Raw genomic sequence first — 24,880 nt, 5'->3', positions numbered from 1 at the left:
AGCTCAAAAAGAAACTAAGTGGGTGTGCATCCAACTTGCTTGCTCATGAAGACCTAGGGCAATTTGAGGAAGCCCATCATTGGAAAATACAAGCCAAGTTCTATAATGAAAGATTCCCACTAGTATATGAAAGTGATAACATGAGAGACTCTCTACTATGAAGATCATGGTGCTACTTTGAAGCACAAGTGTGGTAAAAGGATAGTAACATTGTCCCTTCTCTCTTTTTCTCTAATTTTTTTTATTTGGGCCTCTTCTCTTTTTTCCCTTTTTATGGCCTCTTTTCTTTCTTTTTTTATTTCTTTTTTTTTATTTTTCGTCCGGAGTCTCATCCCAACTTGTGGGGGAATCATAGTCTCCATCATCCTTTCCTCACTAGGATAATGCTCTAATAATGATGATCATCACACTTTTATTTTTATTACAACTCAACAATTACAACTTGATACTTAGAACAAAATATGACTCTATATGAATGCCTCCGGCGCTGTACCGGGATATGCAATGAATCAAGAGTGACACGTATGAAAGAATTAGGAATGGTGGCTTTGCCACAAATACGATGTCAACTACATGATAATGCTAAGCAATATGACAATGATGGAGTGTGTCATAATAAACGGAACGGTGGAAAGTTGCATGGCAATATATCTCGGAATGGATATGGAAATGCCATAATAGGTAGGTATGGTGGCTGTTTTGAGGAAGGTATATGGTGGGTGTATGATACCGGCGAAAGGTGCGCGGTATTAGAGAGGCTAGCAAAGGTGGAAGGGTGAGAGTGCGTATAATCCATGGACTCAACATTAGTCATAAAGAACTCATATACTTATTGCAAAAATCAACAAGTTATCAAAGCAAAGTATTACGCGCATGCTCCTAGGGGGATAGATTGGTAGGAAAAGACCATCGCTCGTCCCCGACTGCCACTCATAAGGAAGGCAATCAAAAAATAAATCATGCTCCGACTTCATCACATAACGGTTCACCATACGTGCATGCTACGGAAATCACAAGATTCAACGCAAGTATTTCTCAAATTCACAACTACTCAACTAGCATGACTTCAATATCACCATCTCCATATCTCAAAACAATTATCAAGTATCAAACTTATCATAATATTCAACACACTCATAAGAGAATTTTTTTATTCTTCTTGAATACCTAGCATATTAGGATTTATAGCAAATTACCATGCTATAAAGACTCTCAAAATAATCTAAGTGAAGCATGAGAGATCAATAGTTTCTATAAAACAAATCCACCACCTTGCTCTAAAAGATATAAGTGAAGTACTAGAGCAAAATTATATAACTCAAAAGATATAAGCGAAGCACATAGAGTATTCTAACAAATTCTAAATCATGTATGGCCCTCTCAAAAGGTGTGTACAGGAAGGATGATTGTGGTAAACTAAAAAGCAAAGACTCAAATAATACAAGACGCTCCAAGCAAAACACATATCATGTGGCGAATAACCCCAGGCTTTACACTTTATGCTTCCGGCTCGTATGTTGTGTGGAATTGTGAGCGGATAACAATTTCACACAGGAAACAGCTATGACCATGATTACGCCAAGCTATTTAGGTGAGACTATAGAATACTCAAGCTTAGGCTCTTGACACTCCTTGTTCCATAATCCATCAAATCTTTACCCAAAACATGAAAACTTCACAACACAAAACTTAAAGTAGAAAATCTCGTGAGCTCCGTTAGCGAAAGAAAATAAAAGACCACTTCAAGGTACTGTAATGAACTCATTTTTATTTATATTGGTGTTATAACTACTGTATTCCAACTTCTCTATGGTTTATAAACTATTTTACTAGCCATGGATTCATCAAAATAAGCAAACAACACATGAAAAACAGAATCTGTCAGAAACAGAACAGTCTGTAGTAATCTATAGCTAGCGTAAGATCTGGAACCCCAAAAATTCTAAAATAAATTGCTGGACGTGAGGAATTTATCTATTAATCATCTGCGAAATGAATTAACTAAATATCACTTTCCAAATAAAAATGGCAGTAGTTCTCGTGAGCGCTAAAGTTTCTGTTTTTTACAGCAAGTTCAACAAGACTTTCCCCAAGTCTTCCCAACGGTTCTACTTGGCACAAATACTAATTAAACACAAAAAACACAACCAAAACAGAGGCTAGATAAATTATTTATTCCTAAACAGGAGCAAAAAGCAAGGAATAAAAATAAAATTGGGTTGCCTCCCAACAAGCGCTATCGTTTAACGCCCCTAGCTAGGCATAACAAGCAAGAATAGATCTAGGTATTGCCATCTTTGGTAGGCAATCCATAAGTGTCTCTCATAATAGATTCATAAGGTAATTTAATTTTATTTCTAGGAAATTGTTCCATGCCTTTCCTTAATGGAAATTGGAATCTAATATTTCCTTCCTTCATATCAATAATTGCACCAATCGTTCTAAGGAAAGGTCTACCAAGAATAATAGGACATGAAGGATTGCAATCTATGTCAAGAACAATAAAATCTACGGGCACATAATTCCTATTTGCAACAATAAGAAGATCATTAATTCTTCCCATAGGTTTCTTAATAGTGGAATCCGCAAGGTGCAAGTTTAGAGAGCAATCATCAAAATCACGGAAACCTAACAAATCACACAAAGCCTTTGGAATCATGGAAACACTAGCACCCAAATCACATAAAGCATAGCATTCATGATCTTTAATTTTAATTTTAATAGTTGGTTCCCACTCATCATAAATTTTTCTAGGGATAGAAACTTCCAATTCAAGTTTTTCTTCACAAGATTGCATCAAGGCATCAACGATATGTTTAGTAAATGCTTTATTTTGACTATAAGCATGAGGAGAATTTAGCACGTATTGAAACAAGTAAATATAATCAATCAAAGAGCAATTTTCATAGTTAAATTCCTTGAAATCCATAATAGTGGGTTTAGCAACATCTAGGGTTTTAATTTCTTCAATCCCACTTTTATCAAATTTAGCATCAAGATCAACAAATTCCGAATTCTTGGAATGCCTTCTAGGTAAAGGTGGATCACATTCAGTCCCATCATTATCAAGATTCATATTGCAAAACAAAGATTTAATAGGGGACACATCAATAACTTTTAGATCTTCATCTTTATTTTCATAGGAACTAGAAGAACACGCTCTTATAAAGGCATCTTTCTTAGCACGCATCCTAGCGGTTCTTTCTTTGCACTCATCAATGGAAATTCTCATGGCTTTGAGAGACTCATTGATATCATGCTTAGGTGGAATAGATATAATTTTCAAAGAATCAACATCAAGAGAAATTCTATCAACGTTCCTAGCCAAATCATCAATCTTAAGCAATTTTTCTTCAATCATAGCATTAAAATTCTTTTGTGAAGTAATAAATTCTTTAATATTATATTAAAAATCAGAGGGAATATTATTATAATTTCCATAAGAATTGTTGTAGGAATTACCATAATTATTAGAGGGATTACTAGGATAAGGCCTAGGATTAAAATTTCCTATATACGCGTTGTTACCAAAATTGTTCCTACCAACAAAATCCACATCCATAGATTCATTATTATTCTCAATCAAAGTAGACAAGGGCATATCATTAGTATCAGAAGAAACACTCTTATTAGCAAATAATTTCATAAGTTCATCCATCTTTCCACTCAAAACATTAATTTCTTCTATCGCATGCACCTTTTTATTAGTAGATCTTTCAGTATGCCATTGAGAATAATTAACCATAATATTATCTAGGATTTTAGTAGCTTCTCCTAAAGTGATTTCCATCAAAGTGCCTCCGCGGCCGAATCTAAAAGATTTCTAGAAGCAAAATTCAATCCGGCATAAAAAATTTGAAAAATCATCCACAAATTTAAACCATGAGTAGGGCAATTACGTATCATTAATTTCATTCTCTCCCAAGCTTGTGCAACATGTTCATGATCAAGTTGCTTAAAATTCATAATATCGTTTCTAAGAGAGATGATCTTAGCGGGAGGAAAATACTTAGAGATAAAAGCATCTTTGCACTTGTTCCATGAATCAATACTATTTTTAGGCAAGGACGAAAACCAAGCTTTAGCACGATCTCTAAGCGAAAAAGGAAATAGCTTCAATTTAACAATATCATTATCCACATCTTTCTTCCTTTGCATGTCACACAAATCAACGAAGCTATTTAGATGGGTAGCGGCATCTTCACTAGGAAGGCCGGAGAACGGATCTTTCATAACAAGATTCAGCAAAGCAGTATTAATTTCACAAGATTCAGCATTGGTAAGAGGAGTAATCGGAGTGCTAATAAAATCATTGTTGTTGGTATTGGTGAAGTCACACAATTTAGTATTATCTTGAGCCATCGTGACAAGGAAGCAAACTAACACACAAGCAAACAGAAAGCAAGAGGGCAAAAAGAGGCAAATAGAGAAACAGAGGGAGGATAGAGAGAGAGAGGGCAAATAAAACGGCAAGGGTGAAGTGGGGGAGAGGAAAACTAGAGGCAAATGGCAAATAATGTAATGCGGGAGATAAGGGTATGTGATGGGTACTTGGTATGTTGACTTTTGCGTAGACCTCCCCGGCTACGGTGCCAGAAATCCTTCTTGCTACCTCTTGAGCACTGCGTTAGTTTTCTCCGAAGAGGAAGGGATGATGAAGAAAAGTAGCATAAGTATTTCCCTCAGTTTTTGAGAACCAAGGTATCAATCCAGTAGGAGGCTACGCGCGAGTCCCTCGTACCTGCACAAAACAAATAAATCCTCGCAACCAACGCAAATAGGGGTTGTCAATCCCTATAAGGCCACTTACGAGAGTGAGATCTGATAGATATGATAAGATAATATTTTTGGTGCTTTTATGATAAAATATGCAAAGTAAAATAAAGGCAAAGTAAATTGCAAAGGAAATAACTAAGTAGTAGGAGATCAATATGATAAAGATAGACCCGGCGGCCATAGGTTTCACTAGTGGCTTCTCTCGAGAGCATAAGTATTCTACGGTGGGTGAACAAATTACTGTTGAGCAATTGACAGAATTGAGCATAGTTATGAGAATATCTAGGTATGATCATGTATATAGGAATCACGTCCGAGACAAGTAGACCGACTCCTGCCTGCATCTACTACTATTACTCCACTCATCGACAGCTATCTAGCATGCATCTAGAGTATTAAGTTAAAAACAGAGTAACACTTTAAGCAAGATGACATGATGTAGAGGGATAGACTCATGCAATATGAAGAAAACCCCATCTTGTTATCCTCGATGGAAACAATACAATACGTGCCTTGCTGCCCCCACTGTCACTCGGAAAGGACACCGCAAGATTGAACCCAAAGCTAAGCACTTCTCCCATTACAAGAAAGATCAATCTAGTAGGCCAAACCAAACTGATAATTCGAAGAGACTTGCAAAGATAACCAGTCATACATAAAAGAATTCAGAGAAGATTCAAATATTGTTCATAGATAGACTTGATCATAAACCCACAATTCATCGGTCTCAACAAACACACCGCAAAAAGAAGATTACATCGAATAGTTCTCCACAAGAGAGGGGGAGAACATTGTATTGAGATCCAAAAAGAGAGAATAAGCCATCTAGCTACTAACTATGGACCCGTAGGTCTGAGGTAAACTACTCGCACTTCATCGGAGAGGCTATGGTGTTGATGTAGAAGCCCTCCGTGATCGATGCCCCCTCCGGCGGAACTCCGGAACAAACCCCAAGATGGGATCTCGTGGATACAAAAAGTTGTGGCGGTGGAATTAGGGTTTTGGCTCAGTATCTGATCGTTTGGGGATATGTGGGTATATATAGGAGGAAGAAGTACGTCGGTGGAGCAATAAGGGGCCCACGAGGGTGGGGGCGCGCTTGGTAGGGTAGGGCGCGCCCCCTACCTCGTGACCTCCTGTTACGTACCTTGACGTAGGGTCCAAGTCTCCTGAGTTGTATTCGGTGAGAAAATCACGTTCCCGAAGGTTTCATTCCGTTTGGACTCCGTTTGATATTCCTTTTCTTCGAAACCCTAAAACAGGGAAAAAATAGCAATTCTGGGTTGGGCCTCCGGTTAATAGGTTAGTCCCAAAAATAATATAAAAGTGGATAATAAAGCCCAATAATGTCCAAAACAGTAGATAATATAGCATGGAGCAATCAAAAATTATAGATACGTTGGAGACGTATCATGGTTCACATTTTATTCATGGTGATTTCCGTAAAATGCTTGCTAAGTATGATGTTAATCATAGAACTGCATCTCCATACCACCCATAGTCAAGTGGTCAAGTAGAACTGAGTAATAGAGAGATTAAATTAATTTTGCAAAAGACTGTTAATAGATCTAGAAAGAATTGGTCCAAGAAACTTGATGATGCATTATGGGCCTATAGAACTGCATATAAAAATCCTATGGGTATGTCTCCGTATAAAATGGTTTATGGAAAAGCATGTCACTTACCTCTCGAACTAGAACATAAGGCATATTGGGCCATTAAAGAGCTCAATTATGATTTCAAACTTGCCGGTGAGAAGAGACTATTTGACATTAGCTCACTTGATGAGTGGAGAACCCCAGCCTATGAGAATGCCAAATTGTTTAAAGAAAAAGTTAAAAGATGGCATGACAAAAGGATACAAAAGTGTGAGTTTAATGTAGGTGATTATGTTTTGTTATACAACTCTCGTTTAAGATTTTTTGCAGGAAAACTCCTCTCTAAATGGGAAGGTCCTTACGTTGTCGAGGAGGTCTATCGTTCCGGTGCCATAAAAATCAACAACTTCGAAGGCAAAAATCCGAAGGTGGTGAACGGTCAAAGAATCAAACATTATATCTCAGGTAATCCCATAAATGGTGAAACCAATGTTATTGACACTGTAACCCCGGAGGAGTACATAAGGGACACTTTCCAAAACATTTCAGACTCCGAAAAGGAATAGGTATGTGGTACGGTAAGTAAACCGACTCCAAAACAGATCTAATAGAAATTTTTCTCCATTTTGGAATACTTAAGAAAATAGGAAAATAAGAAGTAGTCCGGAAAGGACACGAGGCATCCACAAGGGTGGAGGGTGCGCCCTACCCCCCTGGGCGCGCCCCTGCCTCGTGGGCACCTCGTGTGTCCTCCGGACTCCGTTTTATTGCACGATATTTCTTTTGGTCGGTAAAAATTCATTATATAATCTCCCGAAGGTTTTGACCACCGTACCATGACAAAATCCTCTTTTTTGTTTTGAGTTGTTTCTGCCGCAGATTAGAGCAATATGTCGTCCCAGGATTCGGAGCGACAAAGCTATGTGGCTGATTACCTTGCAGACCATAAGGTCTAGGGGGACTTGGAGCATTGTGGTTGGACCACGGAGAAAGAAGAAGACTACGATCCTAGGGGAAAGGAGGAGACGAGCTTAGATGAAGATGAAGTCCCATTACCTCAACCTGGGGACATCCATGTGGAGTTCAAAAAGTCAAGCCTGCCTATAGAGCAAAGAAACCTAAGATCGAGTTTATCCCTTTTTTCCTCTTGCAGGAGAACAAACAATGCAAAAAGATATTAAGCCTTGAGCAGGAGATCGATGACCTAAGGGAGCAAAATTCTATCCTCAAGCACAAATTAAGGAAGAAGCCTACGTCATCAACAACTCCATCATCGCCACCTCCGAAGAAAGAGACATAAATACATGGGTATGGGCACTCCCCTTGGCAACTGCCAAGCTTGGGGGAGGTGCCCCGGTATTGTATCACCATCACACTTCTATCTTTACCATTTTTCTTAGTTTTATCCTTTTGGTTATATCTTGATCTAGTAGAATAAAGTTTAGTATGATCTAGCTTTGAGTTTTTGTGTTGATCCTTATCTATGTAATCGAGTCCGTGAGCTATATATAATAAAGATTGGTCTTGAGTCGAGGGCTTGGTTATCTTGCTATGATCTTGAGGGAATAAAATAAAAGAAAGAATAAAAAGAAATAAAGAGATCATATTGATCTTATGGAGAGTAATGACTTCACATAAAAAGAGTATGATGAATAAAAGTTGTTGAGAGTTGACAAACATAGTTTTGGTCATCATTGCAATTAATAGGAAGTAATAAAGAAAGAGAGGTTTTCACATATAAATATACTATCTTGAACATTTTTTATGATTGTGAGCACTCATTAAAATATGACGTTCTAGAAAGTTGATGTTGGACAAGGAAGACAACGTAATGGGTTATGTTTTCTTATATCCGAAATAAATTATATTGTCATGGATCATCCAACATGTTGAGCTTGCCTTTCCCCCTCATGCTAGCCAAATTCTTTGCACCAAGTAGAGATACTACTTATGCTTCCAAATATCCTTAAACCCAGTTTTGCCATGAGAGTCCACCATATCTACCTATGGATTGAGTAAGATCCTTCAAGTAAGTTGTCATTGTTGCAAGCAATAAAAATTGCTCTCTAAATATGTATGATCTATTAGTGTGGAGAAAACAAGCTTTATACGAGCTTGTGATATGGAAGAAATAAAAGCGACGGACTGCATGACAAAGGTCCCTATCACAAGTGGCAATATAAAGTGGCGTTCTTTTGCATTCAGATTTTGTGCATCCAACCATAAAAGCACATGACAACCTCTGCTTCCCTCTATGAAGGGCCTATCTTTTATTTTTGTCTTATACCTTATACCAGAGTCATGGTGATCTTCACCTTCCGTTTTTACACTTTATCCTTTAGCAAGCACTATGCGTTGGAAAGATCCTGATATATATATCCAATTGGATGTGGGTTTTCATAAAGCATTATTGTTGACGTTACCCTTGAGATAAAAGGTTGGGAGGCAAAACTATAAGCCCCCATCTTTCTCTGTGTCCGATTAAAACTTCATACCCATAAGTATTGTGTGAGTGTTAGCAATTGTGAAAGACTAAATGATAGTTGAGTATGTGGACTTGCTGAAAAGCTCTTATATTGACTCTTTCCGATGTTATGATAAATTGCAATTGCTTCAATGACTGAGATTATAGTTTGCTAGTTTTTCAATGAAGTTTCTGATTCATACTTTACATTGTGAATAGATTGTTACTTCAGCATAAGAAATCATATGACAATATATATATATATATGTTGCTATTCTAATAGTGATGCCCTCGTGTCCGTATTTTATTTTATCGACACCTCTATCTCTAAACATGTGGACATATTTTTTGATATCGGCTTCTGCTTGAGGACAAGCGAGGTCTAAGCTTGGGGGAGTTGATATGTCCATTTTGCATCATGCTTTTATATCGATATTTATTGCATTATGGGCTGTTATTACAGATTATGTCACAATACTTATGCATTTTCTCTCTTATTTTACAAGGTTTACATGAAGAGGGAGAATGCCGGCAGCTGGAATCCTGGGCTGGACAAGGAGCAAATATTATAGACCTATTCTGCACAACTCCAAAAGTCCTGAAACTCCATGAAAGTCAGTTTTGGAATAAATTAGAAATATTGGGCGAAGAAAGCACTAGAGGGGGCCACCCACTGTCCACGAGGGTGGAGGGCGTGCCCTACCCCTCTGGGTGCGCCCCCTGCCTCGTGGGCCACCTGGAAGCCCCCCGATGCCCATCTTCTGGATAAGGTGTCTTTTGCCCTGGAAAAAATCATAAGGAAGCTTTCGGGATGAAGCACCGCCGTCTCGAGGCGAAGCCTTGGTGGAACCAATCTAGGGCTCCAGCGGAGCTGTTCTGCCGGGGAAACATCCCTCCCGGAGGGGGAAATCTTCACCATCGTCATCACCATCGATCCTCTCATCGGGAGGGGGTCAATCTCTAACAACATCTTCACCAGCACCATCTCCTCTCAAACCCTAGTTCATCTCTTGTATCCGATCTTTGTCTCAAAACCTCAGATTGGTACCTGTGGGTTGCTAGTAGTGTTGATTACTCCTTGTAGTTGATGCTAGTTGGTTTATTCGGTGGAAGATTATATGTTCAGATCCTTTATGCACATTAATACCCCTCTAATTATGAACATGAATATGATTTGTGAGTAGTTATGTTTGTTCCTTAGGACATGGGAGAAGTCTTGTTATAAGTAGTCATGTGAATTTGTTATTCGTTTGATATTTTGATGAGATGTATGTTATCTTTCCTCTAGTGGTGTTACGTGAACGTCGCCTACATGACACTTCACCATTGTTTGGGCCTAGGGGAAGGCATTGGAAAGTAATAAGTAGATGATGGGTTGCTAGAGTGACAGAAGCTTAAACCCTAGTTTATGTGTTGCTTCGTAAGGGGCTGATTTGAATCCATATGTTTCATGCTATGGTTAGGTTTACCTTAATTCTCCTTTCGTAGTTACGGATGCTTGCGAGGGGGGTTGATCATAAGTGGGATGCTTGTACAAGGAAGGGCAGTACCCAAGCACTGGTCCACCCACATATCAAATTATCGAAGTAACGAACGTGAGTCATATGAGCATGATGAAAACTAGCTTGACGATAATTCCCATGTGTCCTCGGGAGCGCTTTCCTTTATATAAGAGTTTGTCCAGGATTTTCCTTTGCTACAAAAAGGATTGGTCCACCTTGCTGCACCTTGTTTACTTTTGTTACTTGTTACCCGTTACGAATTACCTTATCACAAAACTATCTGTTACCGATAATTTCAGTGCTTGCAGAGAATACCTTCACTACAAAAAAAAGACACATCCATGACATTTTGGGCCGAACGAAATTTTTTTCTATCATACATATGACAATAATTGTGACAAAACCTGGTATCATCATAGATGTGGTGGGCTCCTACTTCTAGGACAAAAAATCATGACAAAAAATGGGCTTTTTGTCCTAGGCGGGCCGGAGACGCAGCTGCATGACATTCTTTGGGCCGTCCATGACTGAAAAAACCATGGTAGAAGCGAGGGGGAGGAAAATTTCGGGGAGTTCCCGGTTACACGGGGAGGTCGGGGGCCGAGCGATGCGCGTTTCTCTCGTACACGTACGCGCGTGTGTGCGAGGTGTTGGCTCTAACTGAACCCGAGCGAGGCGTTGGGCTCTAACTGAACCCGAGCGATTGCACTGCAGGCTATGCGTTACTGAACCCGAACGATCGATCGATGGCTGTTAACTGAACCCGATCGAGCGATTCCTTCGCTACTGCTGCTAACTGAAGCCGATCGATGGGATGAACAGTGAGCGTTGTGGGGGGTTTGGATGAACAGTGAGTGGTGGCGTTGCCTCTGGATGAACAGGACCCCGTGGTGTGGTGGAGGGCTGGATGAACAGTAGACAGTGGAGGGGTGCCCGTGGAGGGGTGGATGAACAGGACCCCGTGGTGTGCAGGGCTGGATGAACAGTAGACGGTGGAGGGGTGGTTGAACAGGACCCCGTGGTGTGGAGAGCTGGATGTACAGTAGACGGTGGAGGGGTGGTTGAACAGGACCCCGTGGTGTGGAGGGCTGGATGAACAGTAGACGGTGGAGGGGTGGTTGAACAGTAGCCGGTGGAGTAGCGCGCGGTGGAGGCTGGATGAACAGGAGCCCGTGGATGAACAGTCGCAGGTGGAGGCTGGAGGAGGTCGACGGTGGATGAACAGTAGCTCGTGGAGGCTGGAGGGGGTCGACGGTGGAGAAGAACAATATCCCGTGGAGTCCCGTTTTGCGGTACGCCACACCCCTCCCGATGAACAGGACCCCCGTTTTGACCATAGCGCTCCAACACAAGTCCGTTTCATCCGTTTTGCGGTACGCCACACCCCTCCCGATCAACAGGACCCCCGTTTCGACCGTAGGAGGTCCGTTCCTCCGTTTTGCGGTATGCCAGACCCCTCCCGATGAACAGGATCCCGTTTCAAACGTGGCCGGTCGAACACAAGGCCGTTTCCACCATTTTGCGGTACGCCAGGCCTCGTTTCCATCGCATGTTCCGTCCAAGCCCTCCCGATGAACAAGACGCATTCCGTTGCCTCCCCATGAACACGACGCATTCCGTTGCCTCTCCATGAACACGACAACGACGTTGTTTCTCCGTTCTGACCCAGCCATGTACACAAGCCCTAGCCGTACGTATGCGTGAGTAGGCGTTCGAGACACCGCCTGTATGTACACATACGTGGCCGTATTTTCTTTCTTGCACCCTGGCCGTTGTACGTACGTATAAATGCTACGTGCGCGCCTCTACTACAACACGTGCGCGCCTCTACTACGACACGTGCGCGCCTCTACATCGACCAGTATGTACGTACACGTTCGCGACCAGAATGACAACGCTACGTACGCTTCGACCAGGTGGGTCCCGACTGTCAGGCATTTTCCTGCCTGCGAAGATGTACACTACAAGAAATATGTCAACTAGTGACCTTCTGTCAGTGACCCTGGAAGAATTGGTCATAGATCTATTACCATTTGAGACCAATTGGTCAAAAGCTGTTCGGGGGGCTCCAAACCCTAAACCATTGCGATCATTTTGGTCAGAAAGGTCGTAATTTTCTTACACGAAATGGTCATAAAGCAAACAGTGCTAGTCCGCTGCCTTATTTCTAGTTGTTAACGACCAATATAGATGGTCATAGCCTTGTAAATTGTGGTGGGTTGCGATGACTAGGCGCCATCTCATCAGTTTTGCCTATGTGTCATGTCCATGTGTCAATTTTCGCCCTAGGTTGTGAAGCAACCTATATTTCTGTTATTCCAAAAATTCCCAAAAAATTCTCGTAAATTGTTTGGATCATATCTTCATCAAATATGTCAAAAACCTTCCTTGCCTAGTTCAAAAATAATTCAACAATATTCATTTTCCTATTCTGTTCAGAGCAGCACTTTGTGAAGGAAGTACCACTTTGGCATGTCCAAATAGTATCCATTTCCTACAGTGCTTTCCTATGCCCAAATAACCATCCTCCACCAAATGCCAGCTCAATCCATTCATTATTTTGAGCCCAGCTTCAACATTCGTATTTATGTCCAGTGTGGTAGTTTGCAAAGCAAGTATCACCTAGGCTTCCCCTTTTGAGCTGAAAATTTGTTAAGACGGTCTTTGTCGGGGATATACCCCGCGGTATGACCCGGCTGGAGTTGTAAACCGGCTGGGACTTGGTAAACCGGCGGATGGTAAACCGACGGAGAGTTAGGACAGAGAGTCAAGACAGATGGCTAAGACAGACGGTAAACCGGCTGGTGTTAAACCGGCAGAGAATGTTAAACCGGCAGACAATGTTAAACCGGCAGACGTTAAGAAGCCCAAGAAGGGAAGTTAAAATAGTTTAAGTTAAAGTCTGAGTTGGACTCCACATGTAATCCGCCCCTTCAACATATATAAGGAGGGGCAGGGCTCCTCAAAGGGGGACAAGCAAGAAACAATCTCTAGGGCTAGACACAATTAGAGGAGAGCCAGTTTACGGCGACTCCCTCGTGATGATAATGAGATCTAGCCTCAAACAGCATGTAGGGTTGTTACCGGATGATGTTTCCCGGGGCCTAAAGCTGTCTAAATCCTCGTCTTGTGTTGCGTTTCTCAATTCCGCTCAACCCCTCTCAAGCTACCACATAGATGCGTTGGCCTCACGATTAACTCCTTCCGCTAGGACATCTGACGTGACAATTCCACGACAGTCTTCTTAGTAACTGATCATCCTCAGCCAAAGCTCACACCCATTAGCCATGTACATTTCCCGTACCGCTAATCAAACACTTGGCTTCTAATTCATGTTTGAGCATCGATCGGTCTCCTCGTGAGAATATTATGTTGTAATTTTCTTCCTAGCACCTACCTGGGGAGTGCCCAACCCACTAGACATGCCTAGGCTGCCCAGAACACATGCCAACACCACGGTCACGCAGTGACCACGCGACGGGCATGCAAGTATACGCGCTCTAGAGTTGGGGCCCTCGGCCACCGCCCAAACCTCGACGTATCGCCACCAAACCATGTATTTATGATTAAATAGGTACTTATGTAACTAGAAATGATTTTTGGAAAAAATAAATAGCAAACTATGAGGCAGCTGCAGTTCAAATTTGACCCGCTTCCAACTGAATCGGCGGAAATTTGTCTTTTTCACGAGAGGTGGATCAAATCTTTTTATACCCAACCATTTTGTCAATTGTGCATTAAATATGTCCTAGTATTTTAGAAAATTGATTTGGTCCAATTTTGCAACAATTATTTGGGAGGTCCTTCACAAAAAAACCTCCTTTTGGGCACTTGAAAAATGGAAAATGGTTTTTTCGTCCAAAGAAAATGAAAACTTCCTTATGCAACATTGTTTGCCATTCCAATATGCACCCTTGTGCACAATATGAGATCATTTGAACAAACTATGCCATGAATGTGGCCATAAGATTAATCATTTGGCTTGAAAGCCATTGATATCCACGCGTGATAGCTCGTTTCTGAGAACACTTTTTAAAAATAATTGCCGTATTACCAGTTTGTTATTTTTCTTGGGAACTTGGCCACATATAATGACATAATGCGAAGGTTTCCCAATTTTTTGAATTTTTTATGCCCATTTCAAAATGCGGTCAAAACGGCGGGAATGACCGTTCCTAGCTAGTGGTTGAATCTTGGAATTTTGTTGGTGTTTCTCTGATTAAATAGGTACTTATGTACCTAGAAATGATTTTTGGAAAAAAATAAATAGCGAACTATGAGGCAGCTGCAGTTCAAATTTGACCCGCTTCCAACTGAATCGGCGGAAATTTGTCTTTTTCACGAGAGGTGGATCAAAACTTCTCACACCCAACCATTTGGTCAATTGTGCATTAAATATGTCCTAGTATTTTAGAAAATTGATTTGGTACAATTTTACAACAAATATTTGGTAGGTCCTTCACAAAAAAAACTCATTTTGGGCAATCAAAAAATGGAAAATGAATTTTCCGCGCAAAGACAATGAAAACTCCCTTAGGCAACATTGTTTGGAATTCCAAGATGCACCCTTGTGCACAATATGAGATCATTTGAACAAACTATGCCATGAATGTGGCCATAAGATTGATCATTTGGCTTGAAAGCCATTGATATCCACACATGATAGCTCGTTTCTAAGAACACTTTTTAAAAATAATTATTGTATTACAAGTTTATTATTTTTCCTGGTAACTTGGCCACATATAATGACACAATGCGAAGGTTTTCTAATTTTTTGATTTTTTTGAATTTTTTATGCTCGTTTCAAAATGCGGTCAAAACGGCGGGCATGACCGTTCCTAACTAGTGGTTGAATCTTGGAAAACTTTTGGTGTTTCTCTGATTAAATATGTCCTTATGTACCTAGAAATGATTTTTGGAAAAAATAAATAGCAAACTATGAGGCAGCTACAGTTCAAATTTGACCCGCTTCCAACTGAATCGGCGGAAATTTGTCTTTTTCATGAGAGGTGGATCAAAACTTTTTACACCCAACCATTTGGTCAATTGTGCATTAAATATGGCCTAGTATTTTAGAAAAATGATTTGGTCCAATTTTGCAACAATTATTCGGAAGGTCCTTCACAAAAAACCTCCTTTCGGGCACTCAAAAAATGGAAAATGGTTTTTTCGTCCAAAGAAAATGAAAACTTCCTTAGGCAACATTGTTTGACATTCCAATATGCACCCTTGTGCACAATATGAGACCATTTGAACAAACTATGCCATGAATGTGGCCATAAGATTGATCATTTGGCTTGAAAGCCATTGATCTCCACACGTGATAGCTCGTTTCTGAGAACACTTTCTAAAAATAATTGCCGTATTACAAGTTTGTTATTTTTCCTAGGAACTTGGCCACATATTATGACACAATGCGAAGGTTTCCCAATTTTTTGATATTTTTTTTGAATTTTTTATGCCCGTTTCAAAATGCAGTCAAAACGACAGGAATGACCATTCCTAGCTAGTGGTTGAATCTTGGAATTTTTTTTGGTGTTTCTATGATTAAATAGATACTTATGAACCTAGAAATGATTTTTGGAAAAAATAAATAGCAAACTATGAGGCAGCTGCAGTTCAAATTTGACCCGCTTCCAACTGAATCGGTGGAAATTTGTCTTTTTCACGAGAGGTGGATCAAAACTTCTCACACCCAACCATTTGGTCAATTGTGCATTAAATATGTCCTAGTATTTTAGAAAATTGATTTGGTACAATTTTACAACAAATATTTGGTAGGTCCTTCACAAAAAAGCTAATTTCGGACACTCAAAAAATGGAAAATGTTTTTTTGCCAAAAAACTAATTTCTCATGACATATTTTTAAAGATATTTATCTTATTTCATGTTTGTTACTTTTGTGAAAACTTATTCACATTTTGTGACACATGACAAGGTTTTTTCATTTTCTTTTTGAATTTTCTCAGGTCATAAAATAGCTGATATGATTTTAACACGCTATTTTTTGTGATGGCATGGCTTACTAGATATGATAGACTACTCATATCAATAAGGAATTCCTTCTTTTCCGAGAGCCCATTCGGGCAGAACTCCAAAGTTAAGCGTGCTCAGCTTGGAGTAGTGTCAGGATGGGTGACCGACCGGGAAGTTGCTCCCGGTTGCGCATGAGTGAGGAAAAAGTGCGCAGAAAAGACTAGTATTGATCTGTGGGGCCAGTCTAGATCCCGCCAGGAGTAACGACCACCGGCGGGTGTGTCCGGGGCGTTACAAGTTGGTATCAGAGCCGACCCTCGCGGTTACACGGATGGTTGCGGATAGGTGCGTGGTCATGTTGTTCATGACGTTTGTGACCCGTCGTGGCACACGACATGGCACATGTACTGGACTGGAAGCACAGACGTATGTGCCAAGAGGGAACGTTCATGTGGCCCGACGAGGACGTCGGTTCCTCTGAGTGGGGGTGTATGTGATGGCCTGGCTTATTAGGGATGATAGACTACTCATATCAATAAGGAATTCCTTCTTTTTCGGGAGCCCATTCGGGCAGAACTCCAAAGTTAAGCGTGCTCAGCTTGGACCGACCGGGAAGTTGCTCCCGGGTGCGCATGAGTGAGGACAAAGTGCGCAGAAAATACTAGTATTGATCTGTGGGGCTAGTCTAGATCCCGCCGGGAGTAACGACCACCGGCGGGTGTGTCCGGGGCGTTACATTTTTAGTCAACTATGACCAATTTAAATGGTCATAACATGGTACTGCATTCTGATTGGTCCGTGGACGTCTCACGCGGATCGTGCATGGAACACCGTCGGATGCTCGCGGATCCAACGGCAGTCCTCACCCCAAGCCCACCTAAGCCGAAACCCTAGTCCTCATGGACATTTTCCATCCACCCCCCCCCCCTCGCCTCCATTCTTTCTCCCCTCGCTCTCTTCTCCATCTGCGCCTCCCTGCCCGCTCCCTCCCATGGCGAACCCCGTCGCCTCCCCTCTCCTCCTCCACTCCCCGACCTTCCCGCCCCGCTGCCTCACCATCCCCCACCACCACCAATCCGCCATGCCGCCATCGCTCCCCCTGCCGCCGCCACCTCCATCTCCATCTCCCTCTCTCTCCCTCTCCCCGATCTCTGACCCAGCCACCACACATGGCGCCAGCCAGAGCAGCCACCAGCTATGGCGACGGCGAAGCTAGAGGCTGCCAGATCCAGGATCAGGGCGGCGCATAGCCCCTCCTCCCGTGAGATCCTCTGCATCGAGCAGCTCCTCTGCCTGCTGCATCGTCTCCCCATCCGGATCGAGCAGTTCCTCTTCCGCCGCCTCCCAAGTCGTCGTCCTCCCGATCCCCTCCCCTTCCTCTGCTCCGGACACCCCATCTCCGTCGAGCGGGGTGCCCCATCCACCTCTACGGGGGTAGGCAGCGTTGGCGTATGAGCAATGGCGTCGCCCGGGTTGCGGCGGTGAGCGTACGTGCGGATCATGGCCGGCACCATCCTCGGCGGCGGCCACGGCTTCTACGTCATGCACCGCATCGAGACCTCCTACAAGGTACGGCGACTCCCGTCGCACCAACTTGCCGCGATGTGTGGACCATTTGGTCGAAGCCGCGGAGCTCACTCCCGCTTTTCTTTCTCATGTGCAGGCGAGGATGGGGGAGAGGCTGCGACGATAGCAAGCTGGAGTGCCTCTACCATGGCTGGCAGTTTGACGGCCAGGGCAAGTGCGTCAAGATCCCCGCTGCAGAGGCCGCGCGCCATGCCATCCTTGCCGAGACCCCCGCTGCATTGGCATACATAACACACAGTTTGTGTTTAGGTTCTTCTAGTGGTCATTATAAACCTCATAGTCGTAGGGCTTGTTTGTGTTTAGGTTCTTCTACTAGTGGCCATTTTATCTGTACAATTAGATAGGCGTGAATCTCGGGAAAGCAAGAGCCATTTGTTTCTCATGTGTGAACATGCGTGCATTCCATCATTTTGAGGGGGGAAAGTCACCAAGTTATGGTAGGAGAAATAATTATAATCTTGCACAGGGCATTGCTTAAATACATGTGTGAGCTTTTGTTGCACAGGGAATTTGCAGTTAGATTTCCTTATCATATGAGTGCTACCGCATGTCTTACAATTAGGGACAAAAATTACTTGTTTCCATCATTATATTCATAGTGATCTCATATTAGAGTAAACTCCCATGTTATGCCTGAAAAGATGATGCAAAGTGCAGTTTAGTTAAAATGTGCAGCTTGCTGCCGCTAATGACATTTTGCATGGTGTCTTCTGCTTGCTGCCAGTTTATGTAATGTCGGGCTCATATATTTGTCAATTAATGTAATGTTGGGCTCATATATTTCCTTTTAGGCATCTACAAGTCTTTTATTGGGCTTAAGTAATGGTAGGCTTATATCTAGTGGAAGTTAATATTTTCATGTGGTTCCCATCTACTACAGATTGCTTCATATACAAGTACAAAGAATATGTAGCTCACTAGCTCCATATATATCCTCTGTAGCTTCTCCTTCAACCATTGCAGTGCTTCAAGCTGATTGCTTAGCATGGCATGATATACAACCCTATCGGGTACTTTTTACTAATGAATGTAATGTAGATGCAAACGATAATATAATATTCGAGTTTATTTAAGGATATCATCATAGAATTAGGTTGACCAAGAACTAAACATCTTTTTTCATGATTACCTGATTTATGAGACTTGAGAAAAAGACATCGCTTAAGTAAATTGGTTATGACCTCTTAGTTGTACTAAACTACTAATAAATCAAAACTCGCTGAAGCTACATTATTTTTCTGCTCTCTTGCATTTGCATAGCATTCAAACTGACAGGTGAATGCTCAGTTTTTGTGAGTTGTGACTTAACATTAACAGAGTGTGGCAAGAAATCAACTACAAAAGACACTACGCATGTGTGGCGAGCCTAACCTTAGGAGGCAACCAAACAACGGCCTAGGTGGCTGTGGCGCGCCGCACCTTTGGCGTGGCAAGGTGCGGCCGACAACCAAACAGCCCCTTAGTGACAGCAATCTGACCTGTTTGGACAGAATAAAACTCAGATTCATCCTGTCACGATGCTTCAGCAGCATGGCTTCATACTCCGACTCATCGCTAAGTTACCTTGGTATCCTGTTTTTGATTGTTTTTCAAAAGGTTTAATTGAGCCACACATGTATCTGCCCTTATCTTGTCAGTTTGGAGGAGCTGAATTCGAATTGAGAGCACAAAATGCCTATATCGGTGATGCAGTTGGATTGGTTTTCAGGTAACTTCCAGAACCATACTGCATGTACATCATTTCTTTCATTGAAGCAAACTTATATAAAGACAATTGGCTTTGTTTTCCTGGTCAGCTGCTGTGCATGAATTATAGTGCTATATTTTGGATAAGATCCACAAGGAACATGCCACATGTTACTTCCAGTGACACTTTTGACCAGTATCAATAAATAAGTAGATGGATTAATATAGTTACCAGTTTCTCAAAATATTTTACTGGATATTTCTCATGTTTGGGATGCATGCATCTCATAGTACACATCTTACATCTCATAGTAATTTTTTCACATGACTACTACATCTGTTATGCAACACAACATGTTTATCTACCTTCAGTAATTTTTCCTTCTTGAACTCTTGTTAGCTATGAAGAAGTTAAAGCAAAGGGGTCGGAGAATTTTGACAGGGAGCTGGCTGGCTATGTGCGCACGCTTGCAGGTGAATGATTTCATCTTGATCTCCGAGAGCACCTACACCCGGGAGCAGATTCTGAAGATGGAGAAGGCCATCCTGAACAGGCTGGAGTGGAACCTGACGGTGCCCACGCCCTACGTCTTTCTGGTGCGTTTCGCCAAGGCCGCGTCTTCCTCAGATCACAAGAACGACGAGGAGGTAAAATAAGAACTTCAGACTTTTACATACTACACAACATGCAAATTCTTCAGATGTATTTGCCATTTTGGCAAAGCAGCGAGTCTGTGTGCTGATTGATGTTTCCCTCGTCTTCCCCTGAATGTGTCTGTAGATGGAGAACACCGTCTTCTTCTTCGCGGAGCTGGCGCTGCTGCAGTACGGGCTGGTGCAGTCCAAGCCCTCCATGGTGGCCGCCACAGCTGTCTACACCGCCAGGCTCACCCTCAAGAAGACCCCTTTGTGGACCGACACTCTGAAGCACCACACTGGCTTTACTGAAGCACAGCTGATGTAAGCTATACATGCACACTACTGAATCTCTCGTAGCTTGAATCTGTGATGATTTCATTCAGGGGCACGCACTGACAGAGATGACCCTTTTGTGTGATGATTGATTTCAGGGACGCTGCCAAGATCCTGGTGGCCTCGCACTCCACCGCACCTGACAGCAAGCTGAAGGTTGTCTACAAGAAGTACTCGAGCATGTTTTCATGCATGTTTATTTTTGGACTTAATCTTACTAAATAGCACTGCTGTTGTTATTCACTATATCATCGCTGTTCTATTTTCTTGTTGGCAGATATTTTGCCTAAATTCAAGACGGAAGATGTTCAAAGAAGCGCCAAGACATTTTTGTATAGCAAGTTAAGTAATAATAGCTCAGTTATCTGGGCATTGTGAACTCTAGAATTTCATGTATCTTCTCTCTGTTTTTGAATGAAATGTTGTATGTGTGTTGATGTAACAGATTGTTGCTTCTTGTTATTTTAAGTATTACACTTGTTTCTGTCTATTTTGATTTAAATATTGGTTGTTTAATTATTGGCATATTGAAATCTGAGGAACATGACCATGACAGCAAGGACCCACAAACCAGAATCGAAAATTTGGGACCCACTTATCAGAACCTGACAATTGGGACCTATTTGAAAAAAGAAAAAACGTGCCACAACCCAAAAATAAAAAGGCCGGATTATAGGGCCTGGCCCGTGTAGCTTACCCAAATTGAAAGAAAAAACAACAACAAATTGGCTGAATTAATGGGCTCGGCCCATATAAACACCGAATTGGACCGGGCTGATTCTTGTGCACATCAGATTGCCACGTCGGATGCCTACGTGGCCTGGGGAGGCTGCTAGTGAGCAAAACAAAACAATAGGCATATTTTGGTCGTAAACGTCCACGACCTTCTCACAGAGAAGGTCGTTAATTTCAGTTTACGACTGCCAGCTTTTGACCTTCTATTTTTGGTCAAAAAAAAGGTCGCAAATGAAAAACAATGACCTTTCAGTGACCAATAGTCAAGGTCACAAGTTGACATATTTCTTGTAGTGGTAGCTGGTGGGTCCCAGCAGTCAGGGGGCGAATCGTTTTTATTTTTCCCAGACGCACTTCCTTGCATGCGAAGATGTAGCTGGTGGGTCCTAGCAGTCAGGGGGAAACGTTTTTTCGCGAAATACGGTGGCCCGTCCGGCGGGTCCCACTGTCAGGTGGAGGAATAATTATTTTGCACGTAATAAGGAGGCACTTCTTTGCTGCAGCCGTGGACCCAGCTGTCAGCCTCTCCACGTACAGTCCACGTCCGATGGAAGCCGTTCCTTGACCACGTTGACCACGCCGCGCCGAGAGCACCAGGGCGGTGGACGACGGCGAGGCCTAGGAAGGGGACGACGTGGAGCCGGGGAAGACGCGGCAGTGGATGCCCACGCGTAGAGGAGTATAAGGGTTCACTGGTTCGCTGCGGTGTGAGGCTGCCGACGCCGCAGAATAACAGGGGGTGTGGGTGAGTAGAGGGATGGCCTGGCCAGCAGTGGGAGTAGTAGGGGCGGTGAGGCCTCCGCCGCATCGCAGTCGGCCATGGGAGGCAGGAGCACGAGGCACGACCGGCGCTGGTTTGGGCGGCTGGAGCAAGAAGACCAGAGGTTGAAGAAGCACTACGGCCGTTGGATGGACATCGTATGGTCACTGGAGTTAGAATCGTGCATATTGACTAAGTTGACAAAGCCCTCCGTCCCCGTCAACTTAGTAGGCCCACAACAGCCTGCCACTATACTGGGTCCCAGCTAATAGGGGGAGTATTATTTTTTTTGTGCGTAATAAGGAGACACTTCCTTGCGTGCGAAGATATAGCTGGTGGGTCTGAGCTGTCAGCGGCGGTAACGTTTTTTCACAAAATATAGAGGCCCTTTCGGTGGGTCCCTGATGTCAGGTGGAGGAATCATTATTTTACGCGTAATAAGGAGGCATTTCCTTGCGTGCGGCCGTGGACCCAGCTGTCGGCCTCTCCACGTAAAGTCCACTTCAGATGCATGTCGGTCGTTGACCACGTTGACCAGGCCACGCCGAGAGCACCAGGGCGGTGGACGACGGCGAGGCCTGGGAAGGGAACGACATGGAGGCACGGAAGACTCGGCAGTTGTTTCCCACGGGGAGGGGAGTACGACTGTACGAGGGTTTACTGGTTCGTCTGTCGTCGCCGGAGAATAACAATAGGTGTGGGTGAGTAGAGGGATGGCTAGGCCAGCGATGGGAGTACGGTGGGACGGTGAGGCCTGCGCGACAACAGAGCCGGCCGCGGGGAGGAGGGAGCAGGCAGTCCCGCCGGTGCCTGTTTGAGCGGCTGGAGCAGAAAGAGCAGAGATTGAAGAAGCACGACGGTCGTTGGATGGCCATCCAACAGTCACTGCTTGTGCGTCAACCTTTTTTTAGGAAAGCCTCAAATCTGTGGAAAACAGCATACAGCCCATCTGCCATTATTTCTAATAATTTACAGCCCATTTGCTAATTATTAATGTTTTTTGGAGCCCATTCTCTTTTTGTTAGCATTACAGCCCATATTGTGGCCACGGTTAAAAAATTATACGAAATTTTGCATATTTCGGTGCGGTCCGAACTGTTTTTAATCCCGAAATTTCGACTCACATTCAAACTAATTTTAAAAATAAATGTATATCAATATAAAATCCAACAAATTCTCCATGCATAAAAATTAATATAATTTCAAATCTCGAAATGAAGAAAACATATTTAAAACTAATTGCCGGTTTGATGTGTTTTAAAAATGTACATCCCATTTCTCATTACTGATGGGCCATTTTCTTGGCCAGTCGAATGAAAGCTCTCCTTGTCTTGAAAGATTTGCAGCCCAACGGGCCTGACAAAGCGACTTACTTGGCAAATCACAAAAAAACTGGGCTGTGGCCGTGGACCCAGCTGTCAGCCTCTCCACGTACAGTACTCTTCCGATGGAATGTCATTGACCACGTTGACCACGCCATACCGAGAGCACCAAGGTGGTGGACGACGCGAGGCCTAGGAAGGGGACGACGCGGAGCCGGGGAAGACGCGGCAGTGGATGCCCACGCGGAGAGGAGTACGAGGGTTCACTGGTTCGGCTGCGGTGTGAGGCTACCGTCGCCGCAGGGCCTGGCTAGCGGTGGGAGTAGTAGGGGGCGATGAGGCCTCATCGGCAGCACAGCCGGCCACTGGAGGCAGGAGCAGGCGGTCTCCCCGGCGCTGGTTTGGGTGACTGGTGTAAGAAGAGCTGCGATTGAAGAAGCAGCAGGACCGTTCGATTCAAATCCAACGGTTACTGCTGCTAGAATCGTTTGTTGACTAAGTTGACAAGCCCTGCGTACGCGTCAACTTAGTAGGCCCATAGGTCAGCCTCCCAACCAGTGCGCCCCAGATGTCAGTGGGAGGAATCATTTTTTCGCGTAATAAGGAGGCAGTTGATTGCGTGCGGCCAGGCCAGCGGAGGGAGTAGGGTGGGCCGGGGAAGCCTGCGCGGCATCACAGGGGCCCACAAGAGGAGGGAGCAGGCACTCCCGCCAGCGCTAGTTTAGGCGGCTGGAGCAGGAAGATCAGAGATTGAAGAAGCATGTCGGTCGTTGGATGGACATCCAAAACTAACTGCTGCTAGAATCGTGTGTTCACTGACAAAGCCTTGCGTAAACAAGTCAGCCTCGAAATCTATGGCGTGTACAGCCCATTTTCTATTATTTTTATAATTTTTACTCATTTTCTAATTCATATGGAATTTATTGCAGCCCATTTTCCATTTTTAGAATTGCTGGCCATTTTCTGGTCAGTACCAGGGTCAAAAAATTAACTAAATATGTGGGAAATTTTGAAAATTCGTAAGTTTTTGCTGGGAAACGAAATATTCTTAATCCAAAAATTATTAGCCATACTAAAACAAATTTAAAAATAAATTAGTACTATGTCATGTTAAATCCAATGAAATACGTATAAGGTATCAGTGAAGAACAAAAACAAAAAAGAAACTTATATCCCATTTGCTATAAAAATTTTGGAATTTTCAACGCCTTTTGATATTACTTTTAACAGACATTAACCATACTCTTAAGCCAGGCCGGAGTGCATCCCTCCTCGTCTTGAAAGATTTGTAGCCCAATAATTCGGAGAAAACAAATAGGCCTAGCTTGGGTATTCTTCAAAAAGAAATACTGGGCTACCTATTTTCCCAAAGAACTGGTGCATGAGCATTTAGCTTTATTTATTTATTTATTTACTTATTTATGTTTAGGGGACCATGAGCATGTACCTGGGCCGGATTCATGTGAGAGCCTCCCTTCCAGTTAATTATGGGCTTCTCTATT

General features: G+C 43.0%; 1 protein-coding gene across 1 annotated transcript; it reads left to right on the top strand.

Moving 5' to 3' along the window:
• The first annotated feature begins 20,059 nt into the window (after nucleotides 1–20,059).
• LOC125546983 (cyclin-B1-1-like) lies at nucleotides 20,060–20,851 on the top strand. Its single transcript, XM_048711049.1, has 4 exons — nucleotides 20,060–20,237; nucleotides 20,371–20,549; nucleotides 20,660–20,743; nucleotides 20,839–20,851. Exons 1-4 carry the CDS (start codon nucleotides 20,121–20,123, stop codon nucleotides 20,849–20,851), a joined length of 393 nt encoding a protein of 130 aa, XP_048567006.1. The 5' UTR covers nucleotides 20,060–20,120.
• The last annotated feature ends 4,029 nt before the right edge of the window (nucleotides 20,852–24,880 follow it).

Source organism: Triticum urartu, chromosome 3, assembly GCF_003073215.2.
Source record: "Triticum urartu cultivar G1812 chromosome 3, Tu2.1, whole genome shotgun sequence".
Classification (NCBI taxonomy): domain Eukaryota; kingdom Viridiplantae; phylum Streptophyta; class Magnoliopsida; order Poales; family Poaceae; genus Triticum; species Triticum urartu.
This window is presented reverse-complemented; position numbering and strand designations above follow the sequence as displayed.

Bases quoted from the DNA above. Each gene is read 5' to 3' on its own strand.
- LOC125546983 (XM_048711049.1), top strand. From the start codon at position 20,121: ATGGAGAAGGCCATCCTGAACAGGCTGGAGTGGAACCTGACGGTGCCC. The intron at 20,238-20,370 runs GTAAAATAAGAA...ATGTGTCTGTAG, and splicing joins ATCACAAGAACGACGAGGAG to ATGGAGAACACCGTCTTCTT. The intron at 20,550-20,659 runs GTAAGCTATACA...GATTGATTTCAG, and splicing joins TTTACTGAAGCACAGCTGAT to GGACGCTGCCAAGATCCTGG.